General features: G+C 43.5%; 1 protein-coding gene across 1 annotated transcript in view; it reads left to right on the top strand.

Moving 5' to 3' along the window:
* LOC306703711 (ATP-binding cassette sub-family C member 4-like) overlaps positions 1-13,223 on the top strand; it is a 35,928-nt gene that overhangs the window by 7,543 nt on the left and 15,162 nt on the right. Inside the window, exons 18-21 of the mRNA XM_079169765.1 lie at positions 174-268; positions 673-819; positions 6,495-6,574; positions 12,526-12,676. Of these exons, the coding sequence (XP_079025891.1) occupies positions 174-268; positions 673-819; positions 6,495-6,574; positions 12,526-12,676 (473 nt within the window). The remainder of the gene's footprint in view (positions 1-173; positions 269-672; positions 820-6,494; positions 6,575-12,525; positions 12,677-13,223) is intronic.

Below are 13,223 nucleotides of genomic sequence, written 5' to 3'. Positions count from 1 at the left end.
GACGACTGAACCAAACTACTTTTCTTGGCATTATCTGTCACTGGTTGAAACTGACCTTGTGCTTCAGGATAGGAGGGATGTGTTCTGAATTGTGCCTTCATGTTACAGCGTTCTTTCTTCGTTGTGTTTATTTGTCCTTGTGAATTTTTGGTTCTTTTGTGGCTTACTTGCAGGGCCTCTCAACAGAAGCACATCAATGTGACAGAGCACCTCAATGGCAGCTTCCCTCGGCAGCTGGACCTTGACCTGTACCTAGGTGTTTACGCAGGTGAAGCCCACTGAGCGCATATTGCTTTTCATGTACTGTTGAGGCTCTGAATACGCCAGCCATTCAATGAACAGATCCACAGTTCTTTGGCTGTGGCCCAAGGCCTTCAAGGCCCGCTGTATGTGTACATGGGTCTCAGCTGTACAGGGAGATAGCAGCGCCTTTCTTGTTCTCTGCTATTGCATTGCTCTGATTGTCTCCTTGTGACTCTCAGCTTTTTCACTCTTTCAGGCTTTGTATTCACAGAGATAGATTGACATTCAAGACATAAAAAAACATAATTAAAGGCAAAACTTAAGTAGAATATATCTGCTTTGGAAGATGGAACTTTAAATGCATACCGTGGAACAGGTACAATGATAGCATTGTGGTATGATCGTTTTTTTTTCCTGTGCTTTTGGCAGGTTTAACAGCCACTTCAGTAGTGTTTGGCTTCCTTCGCAGCTTGGTCTTCTTTAATGTCCTGGTGAGCTCGGCCCAAACCCTTCACAACAACATGTTCAATGCCATCCTTCGGACCCCTGTACACTTTTTCGACATCAATCCAATCGGTAAGTGGCTCATTTCTTCATCAAGCTCTCATTTAGATGATTGATAACTCGTAACTTACTTATAACATGGTCAAGGTTGTACAGGAGTGATGAAATGATTATGAGATGTAAACATCCAGTGGGACCTTCTGTAGAAGTTATTGTGCTAACATCTCACCACTAGAGAGCAGACTGTTACTTACTTTGACATGTTTTGATCGACTTTACAAACATCCATAATATGCTTGCCCTATAACTCCATAGTTTGTTCAAGTTCATAATTATAATCAAGTTATAATTATGATAACTTCTGATTTCAAATGTTACAATTTTCAGATGAAAAATCTTAAAATCTTTTCAAATATTTCATATTGTCATATTATTGACATGTTTATGTAATTTACCTATAAATAGAATGAACTGATACATTTCTAATATAGTGGCACTGCATTTAGTACAAGCTTTTTGTTTGTTGAATTTATGGGGTTTCATTTCTGACCGTGAATAAACTGGCGTCACAAAAGTCGCTGCTGGGAAGTAAAGTCTCTGTTTCCAAGAGGCCAATTCAGTCAAATAGCCGAGTGACGACTTAATATAACGCCGTAATGTATTCAAAAAATACTAAATAGAGTGCTATCTTTTTATTGTGAGCCCGAACACAAAGCAAACAATCATATTGAATAAATACTGTTTGCACTAGATCTTGGACAGTGTTGTGTTTGTACTATAGAGCTGTGTAAATACAGACATATTTGTCTTGTGCGCTGTATCAGAAATCTTCGATTATTTCTTTTAGCTTTGCAGGATGTAGCTGCTGGGTCAATGGATTAGGCAGATGGACACGATTTTAAAAGTGTGCAAACACTCCAAATACGTCGCATTTTACTCGGGGAGGGCTGCTGTTTATTTTAATTTTTCAGGGGTGTTTTGCACAACCGTTTTAAATAGAAACTACTAGAAAATTAGAGCGTAATTCAAGATTAGATCATTTGCTAAATATTTAGCTCTCCTATAATTGTGTGGTCTCAATTGAAGACCTCTTTTAATTAAGGGGAAGTTAGTACAAGTACAATGTGTCATTCATATCCAAAGTCAACTGTCAAGTGGCCCACTTTGATAACTTTAATTTTTCTGGAGCATTGTTCACCTGTCAGAAGATAATTACTCAGCCTAATCTCTTCATAGTGACATGCATGTACAACACAATCAGCTCGGGTGGGAATTCTCAACAAGAAGGGAACTTGTATCTGTATAATGAGTCATAATAAGCTGGTAACACAAGTCTAAATATGATTTGAGGGTGTTCAGGAGCTTGCGGTTTCTTCTGGCATTAGAAGTGGGTGCAGCGACAAAGCTTTCCTTTGCAAAGCTGTGTTTGGAGCAAACACCACAGGTCTTAATCTTTGGCTTTTGTTTTTACTGCTGCCGTTGTGTTACGTATTGGACTACCTGAAGGCTTATCTGGGTGTGCCTTGACTTGGTAATCTACGCACGGGAGGAGGACAAACACTTTGAATAATGTAATAATCTGTTTAATAGCGCAGCAAAGGAGAGGCTTAACAGACACTGCTATCTGATTGCTGTTGTGCTGCTATCGGTAACCATTGTATGACCAGTCCAGTCATTACAGTTTGGCCTCCAGGCTGGCAAACATCACTGTGCGTCTGACTGGATTTATAGAGAACTGTCACAGAGAGTGCATTTCTTTTGTCCTTTGTCCAGTCAACAGTAGATTAAGCATGACCACGACGGTTTTTTTTAAACAATAAGCTTCACTGATTTACATGTTTTTTTTCTTCACCTGCTCTGTATTTTTCATTCATTCACTTGAATTACAAAATCAGCTGTTGTCAGTTGTGCCGCTTTTCTCTCACTCTTCGTTCTTTCTTATTGTTTTGCTTCTGTCTCAAAGTGTTTTTTTTTTCTTCACCTGCTCTGTATTTTTCATGAAGTAAAACCAAACAGAAAACACCAGGACAAAGACAGCTGTTGTCAGTTCTGCCGTTTCTCTCACTCTTCTTTCTTTCTTATTGTTTTTGCGTCTGTCTCAAAGTTTTTTATTTTTTTATTTTACACAATAACTGCCACTTCCATAGCAACTGCTTCCACGTCCACTTCTCGCATGCAATAAGTGTGAGTAATTTGTAACTGTGTGCCTATGTGTTGTTAAGGATTTGACATCTGTTTACATGTGTAAGTGATAGGTGTGCTGCTGCTCAACAGGCCTAGTGTTTGATAGCTGTCCACGGAGTTAAAGGTTACCATTTCAAGCGTCGCTGCACAAAGGTCTTATTTGTTATTCTGTGAATGTGGTTTCTAACAATAGAGTACAGCAGTGGTGAATTATGATTGATGGAGAGGCATTGTAGCTCTTCTGTATCAGCTACTGAATGCCTCTGCTCCATGTGTTATCTTTTGTGCGGTGTGGAAATAGTTGATTTCCAAGTTGTGGTGATTAATATCTTTATATTTCATAACAATGCTATTTGATAAGAAGATATGATTTGGATAAGACTACAGATTGGTTTTTCCTCTGCTATATAAATTCATATGACTTGATATATTCATGTTGCTCAGTTTTAGCAATATGTACAGTCTTATTACAGCTGTTCATCCAAATGTGATTCAGTTAGAGCAGCACAGACAGCGGTGGATGTGTTGAGCTGATGTTGATCCCTGTAATTTAGTGTCATTGAGTGGGCTAATCCCCTCAGAGACTGCAGGCCAGGGCTTCAGCTCATCAGCACAGTCAAGGAGTGGAGTTTTAGTCAACACACACACACACACATACACCTCCACCGTCCCCCTTTTCACATCGACATAGTGGGCCATCTTGGTGCTAGGTGTCACTCAGTTGCTGTTGAAGCAGGGAACATTAGATCTTCTGTAGTCAGTGATGTGAGATTCTAATTGTGTCTACACAGGCAATGTTTTTAATGTCTGTATTTCAGGTCTGGGATGCAAGAGTGTTAAGAGCAAAGTGGAAGAAGTACTGCAGAGAGGATGATGATATCGAGGTGTGTAAATTGAATGTGGAGATGGAGCCGTGTGTGTGTGTGCAGTATGGCTGATAGGGCTCCCCCTCGCTCGGCACTTCCACTATTTAATTGCATGAAAGGGAAGCAGAGGAGATTGCAGGAGCCTGGCGGTGAGAGCGAAGAGAATGGATTTAGAATGTATTAGTATTGGCAGCAAGGCGCCAGCGGTGGGAGGCTGCCCCAGGCCCCGAGGCCCTTCATGGAAGTGCAGGTGAGCTGTGCCACCTCCAGCCTTGGCAGCCCCCTCCCCAGTATTCCTTCATTATCGCACTTGCCTGACTGAAAGGCCCCTCCAACTGCACTGGGGCCCACACATGGAGCGGCTCTGAGTCGTCCCCTTATCTTGATGTTTACAGGGAACAGCGATTTGCCACACGCCTCGCTCTAGCCGGACCCCACTGTTCCACTTCTTTAAGTGTGATTGGGGGCCCTGCTCACCTAATATCTCCACCTAAGGGGCCACCTTAGTTGGGAGGGCTTGATATTTCCTGAGCCTGAAAAAGTGGTGCAAATCACCCCTGGAGTCCTCAACCATGAGAAATTGTTTGATACTAATGCTGCTGATATCCTGAAACGTCTATACCCCTCCTTACACAATAGGTGATATTGTTGACAACCACCCATAGTGATTGAAGCCATTGTCCCATGCCGATCTTACCTCATAGGCATTTCCATGCAGTGGATGTCTTTGTGTAACTGCATCACTGTAATGTATCCCCTCTATAGTCTGCGCAGGATAGAGAAGGGTCTTTACTTCATCCCCTCTGAAACTCTCTGTTAACTGAGCCGCTTGTCAAACAGCTGATAGCTGACTGATGTTCTCTGCTCTAACACCCTCTAACCATGGTATGATGTAACCCAGAGAAACCTATCCTTTTCTCATTGGCATTGTTTGTCAGATATGCATGAATGTAGGTCATCTGTGGCTTAGACAGTAAAATTACATAAAATATTATTGGATCTTCCGCAAACACAGTTTGACAAGTACTCCCCCCATTCCCGGACTAAAGCAGCGATATTCTACACTAGTATAGTAGCAGCTCTAACCCCTTGCATGAACCCTCCCCTCAGGATGTCTGTATGCTAAAGGGGCACTCACACTGTGAATAAGATTAGTCTGCCTCCAAGTGTACAACATGCTTACGCCACTTGACTTTGAATCAGTACTGATTTGGAGCATTGCTGGATTGTTGCGGGGAATAATGCTCTGGCAGGGTTTATGCAATGGCTGTTATGGGGAGCCCGGCCTCGTCTGCATGCATGTTTTTAGGCGGGAGCGGCATTTTGGATAAAGCTGTAAGCTGCTTACGGCCGTGGAGAGAGGTGATTACAGGGCCCACCTCCGTAGGACTGACTGGGAGGCAACTTTTTGGTCAGCGGTGCCACGGCTTCGCCACGCCTTCAGAGTGCCATACCAGCACATTCTGCCAATTGTGCCGCTTAGCCGTTCCCGTCTCTCTGTCCCGTAATAAGTCCCACCCTATTTCACGATCTGTGAGCCTTGATAAACTCATCTACGTGTGATTAGTCTCACTTTATCAGGGGGTTGTACACTAAATACTGTATGTGAGTGCTGCTTTATTTACATTCTCCGCAAATAGATATTACTGTTTGCTCAGTGATGTGTCACGCTGGGTTGCTTTAACATTATGACACCATTTTGGAGGTGCTTTGACAGGGAATATACACTATACACAACAGATCTACACAGCTTGTCCGTGTCTTTTAACTTGAGTTCAGTCCCAGTAGTGGCAATACTGGCACTGTTCTGGTACTTTTTGTCTGCCTCTGAGAGTCGAAGGGCTTCCTTCAGGGACAGAGATAGAGAAAACCTTTCTTCCTGGCCTGCCTTTAGGTCGTGTACTGTTGGGATTTGCTATCACTGACCCTGCAATACACAGTGTGTGACAACAGCTGGAGCGTAATCTTATGTGCTGTGGGATCAGAACAGGGGCGCAAAGTTACTTAAAGAGTCACAATAAAGGGCTGCCACAGCACCTGCAGAGCACCAGCCAAAATAATGAACACCTGAGCAGATTGGAGGCAACTCAATTAACGTCACTGACACTGCCAGTCAGAACATAAAGGCAGGTACGCAGCTTCTGTTGCCCCTTTGTTTCCAAACAAAAGGTTCCCTCGTGTATTCAGCAAAGAGTAGGGCAGTCTTTATGAAATGCCAGACAAATAATGATTCATTGTTTAATCTAGATAGGCCTGTGTTTTTCTTCTGATATCACACTCACAGTGTATAAGCTCTTTTCTGTTAAATTGGAGGGGACGTTGGCAACAGTTGCTCAACAGTCTGGTGAGACTAGAAGGAAATGGAAACAAGATAAATATTGTTTTTTTTTATTGGTGCAGAAAAAAACTACATGTATCTTTTTGTTTTGCTTAGATTTGTTCTTCCAAATGTCATATAGGACTAGTTTAAGGTAGATCTTTAACATTTCAAAATAAATACTCCAATTGTTCCTTCATACTGCAGAAATAGACATTACATCACATTCTTTCACCTAATTTTAGTACATTCGACTGATTGTACAAATTATACACTTGGCATCTTTTTAACCATAAAACTAAATTCGGCTATCAATTGTGTGATTCTGTTATATAGTATCTACTCTAATGTCATCTAATCTGTGCTTTTGTGTTTCCCAGGAAGAATCCTCAACAGGTTTTCGAAGGACATCGGTTACCTGGACTCTCTGCTCCCATGGACGTTCGTGGACTTTATCCAGGTGAGTCTCACCTCGGCAGGTTTGGTCGCTGGCGCTGCAGCATGGGAAGGCCATTTCATGCCTGGCTAAACCTGCTTTGTGGTCCGGGTCCCCTAATCTGGAAACAATTACTGTAGGATTACCCGCCAGCGCGGCCCAGCGCCTGCACAGATTTAATAAAAGTGTGCACATAGGCTGAGGGCGTGGCTCCCTCAGTGTGACACAACAGCAGCGGCATCTTGAGAGAATGTGTTTTGGAGACTAAGCGAGACGATTGGGAGAGAGAAAGGTACCAAAGAGGAAAGAAAGGCCAGAGGATGATGGGGATGATGTGGAGGAAAACAGTGGGGAGGCGAGGAGGGGTTGACAAGGATGATGCGTTGAGTGGCAAAGAGCAGAAGTGTGAGCAGCAGGCGTACGATGTGTTTGCAGGAGTGGAGCTGGAAGCGTGGTAGAGGGGAAAGGGGACAGGTCAGTTGGAACAGATCCAGAGCGGGACTTGCCCCTCTCAGCGCAATTCACCTAATGCTCGACGGTCTTCTAGGCCTGGTAGCCGAGGGCCACCCTAGTGCATAACCAGGTTGGGTTACCAAATGCCACCCTGCCACCGTGACAGCCATCTCCCACGAAAGCCTGCGGAGATGAGCCAGCTCATGCACCTCGCACCACAAAGAAGGGAATGTTCGCTGCACAATTCGAGGTAGAGGAGCAGGCGTGGCTCTTTGGTTAGGGCCAAAGAATAGAACAAAGGCGTGCTGAAAACGAATCCCCCCTTCACAATGCCTGAGTGATGTTTGTGGCAGATACCCATCTCACAGTAGACAAAAGCCATCTTAAATGCTGAAAGCACAAAAGATCATATGCACAAAAGCTTTTTGTCTGCTATAGTTTTCCTCATTTTGATAATAAGGTGAATAATGGCTGGAGTAAAATAATAAGTTGGTAGAAGGCGCATAGGTCCATCTGAAAACAGTGACGGTAGACTAAAAACAGACTTGTGTTGCACTTATATACTCACTGTACACCAAGTTTGACTTATCCATTCCAAGTTATTACCTGTCTTATCATGAAATACCAGACGCAATATTATTATGAACCATGTGTCTGTATTGCAGGGAAAGCTAGCTTTTAATAACTTGTCAGAGTAAGACTGTATACATCATATGCGCATTATTTCTGCCGGTTGTTTGCTGCAGGAGAAAGTGGGAAGTGATTGGGATAGAGCACAAAGGTGGCATCCTTTGGACAGAACACTTTTGTTTATGCTGCTTTCTGCTCTTGTTTGCAGGTGTCTTTCATGGAGCAGTCTCTAATGCTTTCAGGAAGGATGATTTTCACTCTTTTTTATCAAAGTATTAGCCGCACAGAAAAGCTGCTGATCCTGACTATTGTTGCTCATTCACGGAGGGACATTTCCCCATAGTCATTGTTTAAATGGTTGTCAGGGGAGAATAAAGTGAAACTTCATAAACAATGCCCTAACTGGTTTATCTCCCTCTATGGGGAGAGGCCGCTACTGTGTGGGGATTTGCACCAGAGCCTCCCCCTTTATGGTGGAGTAAGCACTTCACAGCCCCTCAGCACTGCCCCCATACCCGCCTAACAAGGGGATTCCCCCAAGCTGGGGGAACCTGGTTACACCCCAGAGCCCTATTTTTTTCACTGGTCTCATTTAGCACTAATTTAGTGTATTGGGAAAAAGGGCTCTTTCTCCCCTCTCTTTATGGTCAGGGGACAAAGACAGAAATGTCAATTAAAAACACCTCAGGCTTCGGGGACTGTCTGCTTTTGTGCAGACTTGACCTTTAAATCCTGGGTTGGCTCTATTTTCACAGAGGAGGCAGAGGAGGAGGGCAAGACAATGAGGGGTGAGTACAGGGGTCTTTCAGTGGAGGATTTCGTGTGAAGGCTCTTGACCAAGTCACATCACTAACTGTGAGGTCCATAACTACATTCATAGGTCTTCTAAACCGTCCATACAAATTCAGTTTGTCAGCATGTGCATGGCAAGACACCAACTGACAGTTACTTTCATTTAAGTGGGATTTAGCCTGCTCTCGCCAATGTTAATGACATATAAACATGCATAAACACTGGCTTATGAATCATAAATTACAGCAACCTACAGTCCCCTGGAAGAGATAAATTAGCTTACAGTGCGTGTGAGAGAAAGAGGGTGTGCATGTGTGCGGTATGCAGACACAAACCCAGCACAGAAGACACACACAGGCACACAGCAGAGATGGCTATTGTCTAAAAACACTGGCGGGTCGATCGTTGTGTGAGTCTGTATATTGTGGCACATTGTGTGTCGGGCCTTTTCAGCGGCTTTGTGGGATTTGAGAACTGCTGACGTAACCGTGAGTGCTGTAGGATGGGATTTCACCGGCTTTCTCTCTCTTCTTTACCACGCTGGTGACAGAAGAAGTGAAGAATGCACTGCCTCCAGGCGTTACACAGGTTATACTGAGAAACACACAAGATGGTCCTGTGTGGAAATGTATAGGCTGTGCCATAAATCCCCTTTGAGCATTGTTTTATGACAGTGCCATTGTCTTCCCGCACAGGGTGAAAAAATACAAGTGACCCAGAAAGGTGAGAAGCCTAAAGATGAACTATGCTACTTTTTGTATTCACTTATTCGTCAAATTAGTGTAACAAATAAACCAGAACACTGTGAGTGTAGGTATGTTGGTGTGTGTGTGTGTGTGTGTGTGTGTGTGTGTGCTTATGGGTGTGCCTAACTGGCCACTCAGCAATACCACACATGGTCATTTGATGGCGAGCATTGGCCAGCAAAAGCTTCCAGTGTGTGTATGTGTGGTCTCTCATGATGCTGCGGTCCAGCACCTCAGCTGCTCTTACTCAGACATACAGGCCAGGCCAGGGGTCCATTGAGCCTGGGAACTTACATAACAAAGTCCCAATCTTATCTAGCATCTAACCTCGTGTCAATATGGTGAAGATAATGCATTCTATGCTTTCTGTGGGTGACTTTTGTAGTTGTGAATTGCTGTTTACGTAAACATTTAGAAATGTTTTTTTGTTGTTTTCAAGAGAGGGAGAAAGGAGCAATGACTGAATGAATGCATTTGCTGGACACAAGTGATTTATAGAGAGAGAGAGAGTGAGAGAGAGAGAGAGAGAGAGAGAGAGAGAGAGAGACCGCATTTCAAAGCCTTTCTCTTATTTCCAAAATGGGGTTGGAAATCAGCAGCTTGACTGAGCCCAAATAAGTGACTTCTTTTACCTTTTCACAGCACACAAAGGCCTAATCCTAGGACTACTTGAGCCACCAATGTAGACAGCGACTGAGACCACCACAGTATGTGTCAGACCCTCCTCACCACACACAAAACACATTGACTGCAGCTTTATGAAGTGAAAATGGCCCAGAAAGGAAAAAAATGTGAAGGAGGTGTCCACAGTCATTTCTCCCAAAGAAAGGCCATAGCATCTGGGCATTTAATGCTAAAATAAAGCCCAAAGACAGAGTAGAATGGACTGGGTCACTTCTATTGTTCCAGAGCCCGGGTGGAACAGCCCTGTTTTGTTTCAGTACCACTGACCCTTGCAACTTATTGTGCCGCTCTGTCACGGAAAAGTGTGGAGTGAAAAAAAAAATTCCAGCGATGACAGAGGACTTCTTTTGAGGAATTTTCTTTGCCATGCTTTCCCCTCCTTTCCTGTTTTGTTTGCACATTTTTCACCCGTGGCGAGTATTGCACACTGTCAGTAAATAAAGGGAGGATGAAAAAAAGAGGTTGTAAAAAAGCGAACCGATTCTTCGTGTCCGGAGGGATGTTTAATTAAAGGCAAGTGTTTATTTTCTGCTGTGGAACAACAGTCGCTATCATTGCTGAGCACAAATATAGCAATTAACTTCAATTTTCTGCATTTATTTTGACATCAAACAGCTGATAGAATCATTGAGAAAATAAAGCAATTAGGGTCCGCAGAAATCTCAATGGTCTTTGGACACAGCAGTGCGCCTAGTTTGCTTGAATGACTGAATCAGATGCGTGCGGTAGCTTTCTTTTCTTGCTAAAGAGCAATTAGTGGTAATTCTTTATTTAAACTGTTTGTATACAAAACCTTTCATCCTTTTATCCGCTTTTATGTGCAGTGGGATGTGGCTTTGGGAGTTTTCTGTTCCTGTGTGGTTTAATTGGAGATATGGATGTAGTCCGGGGGGGTGAGGTGTATGCTTGTAGGATCACTTATCTGAATCATCTGTGTGTGTGTGTGTGTGTGTGTGTGTGTGTGTGTGTGTGTGTGTGTGTGTGTGTGTAGTGTGGGTGGGGGGCCACGGTGTTCCCGATGCTGACATGATAAGCGCCAGACCACGCAAATGGATCACATCAAACAGGGCCTTGGCGACAGTGGGCCCAGGGGAGCAGGAGGAGGCAAGACTCCTATCTAATGGTTCCTGTTCCTCTTCTGTCCCCACAGATGACCCCGCTGTCAGATAAGCCTGACTCGGACCTCTGTGGCCTCCCGACTGAAATGGGCCCAATTAGAATTTAAGGAACCAATCGGCAGACATGAATGAGCAGTGTCACCGTGTCACCAATCAGCAGCAGGAGGAAAAATAGAATATTTGATAAGACATTTGTTCAGTTGATATTTGATCCCCTCAAGGGAAGGCTGGATAACATGCAGTAACGGCTCGTGGGCCACCATCTCACTTTGCAGTCTGGTAGCCTTCCATCAAGGCTAAGATTGAAACTTATGTACTGTGAAATTCTTGGGATCAGTTGTGCTCAGTAGCTTCCACTCACTGTTTGATTGTGTGGGCTCCACTACAGCAACGGTTGGACTAGTAATACCCTCTTATCTGAACTGCAAACGAAATTGAGTAGCTTTTCATCATGAAACTACACTGAAAGTGATCATGCTTAAATGTGTGCTTAAGTGGCAGATAACATCCGTAATTAAGGTGCTAAATTAAATTTCCATCTCTCTGGGCTAGTCTGAGACCACTGAAGGTAACAGTACGATCCTAATCTCCACGTTTTAGGATTCATTTCTTAGGATGTGTCTAATTTCAGGGTGTGAGGTTTCATTTTTATCATCGATCAATCGAATATGAAATACGTAACACAGTATACCTTTCAGTGAAGAAGAAATGGTCTCTCACATGTGCAGTGGTGGAAGAAGTATTCACATCATTTATTTAAGAAAACAAGTACCAATATCACTCAGTAAACACACTCCACTAAAAGTCCTACATTCAAAATCCGAGAGTAAAAGTATCGAAATATTGTCAGTATACTTATTATCAAATTATCAAAAGTGCTTGTACGGCTTGTGTATATATATATATATATATATATATATATATATATATATATAATATAATTATTTATCGGATTCATAAATCAGTTTCATAAACACAGTGCAGGGTTGGGTGCGTTGATGTCGTCATTGCCTTCAATCCTGTTTCGGCAGCTCTGGTATCCTGGTCTAGATGTGTCACAGAGCCATTAACACGGGTGATGAGTCACTGTGTTGTTGAGGGCTGTGTGGTTTGAGTGTGATGTATCAGATACCCACAGTGTGGTTCCCAGAACCCTCTGCCAGTCACTGTGGCCATGCTTGTTGGCTGGCTGCTCTGCCAGGGAGGCTTACGGGCCAGAAGTGTTGAAGGGAAAGCCCGAGGGAGCCAGGGATATGAGCTGCAGTGGCCAAGTGGTAAATTCTCACCTGCTACTAAGTGAGAATTAGCGACGTGGTCGTTTTCCTTTCACGCTGTGAGTCACATAACCTCAGTCCCACAACCTGCTGTTACCTTACTGTATGTCTGTGATGGTCTCACACAAATACAACTGAAAGAGTTTCTCTTGTTTAGCCTGAAGAAATAGGCCACACTGCCCCGGTGGTAGCCCACACAGCAGCAGTGGAGCTTTTCACTCAGATGCTGTTTGTATTAGTTAGTGTTGAGCTCCTTTCTGTTTCTCTTTCTGTCGCAGGTATTTCTCCAAGTCATCGGAGTGATTGCAGTAGCTGCCGTCATCATCCCCTGGATCCTCGTTCCCGTTGTTCCCCTTCTTGCTGTCTTCCTGTTTCTGCGATGCTACTTCCTGCAGACCTCTAGAGACATCAAGCGCCTAGAGTCCACCAGTAATTTATTTTTATTTTTTTCCGGTGGTGGTGGGGTGGGCATGTCCATTTGTGGTAAGAGACAAAAGCGGACCACAGGAATGCTAATAGACCATTGAGGAAAGCCATGGTCATTAGCATAAAGGCTAAAGGTGGCGTTGGCCTATGGCTCGGCCACACGCAGTTTCCTCAAGAGACGGGAGTTCATGACATCACATACAATGGGAAAAATGCCAAGTGGGCATGACTAGGCCATTGCAGGCTTTAGTTCATCTATTTTATTCTGGGCTGAGAGCCCAAATGCACATTGGCCAACAGGTTCTATCATCTTAAAGAACAAAAGTTCTATTAAATAGCCCAGAGGAAACATTTAGGTTTTGTCTTTGGTTTTGTAAGCTTAAGAAGTAGCAACAAAAGAGCACTCAATTGAAACCTTTCCCTAAATCAAAATTATTTGGCATCAAGGACATACTGAATGTTGGTATGATCCAGCACATATTTCACTATTGATTACTAAAGCACAGTTTCGTTGTCTTCGCCTTCTGAAGTACAATGTGAACTGACTAGC

Source organism: Pholis gunnellus (assembly GCF_910591455.1).
Source record: "Pholis gunnellus genome assembly, chromosome: 12".
Taxonomy (NCBI): Eukaryota; Metazoa; Chordata; class Actinopteri; order Perciformes; family Pholidae; genus Pholis; species Pholis gunnellus.
This window is presented reverse-complemented; position numbering and strand designations above follow the sequence as displayed.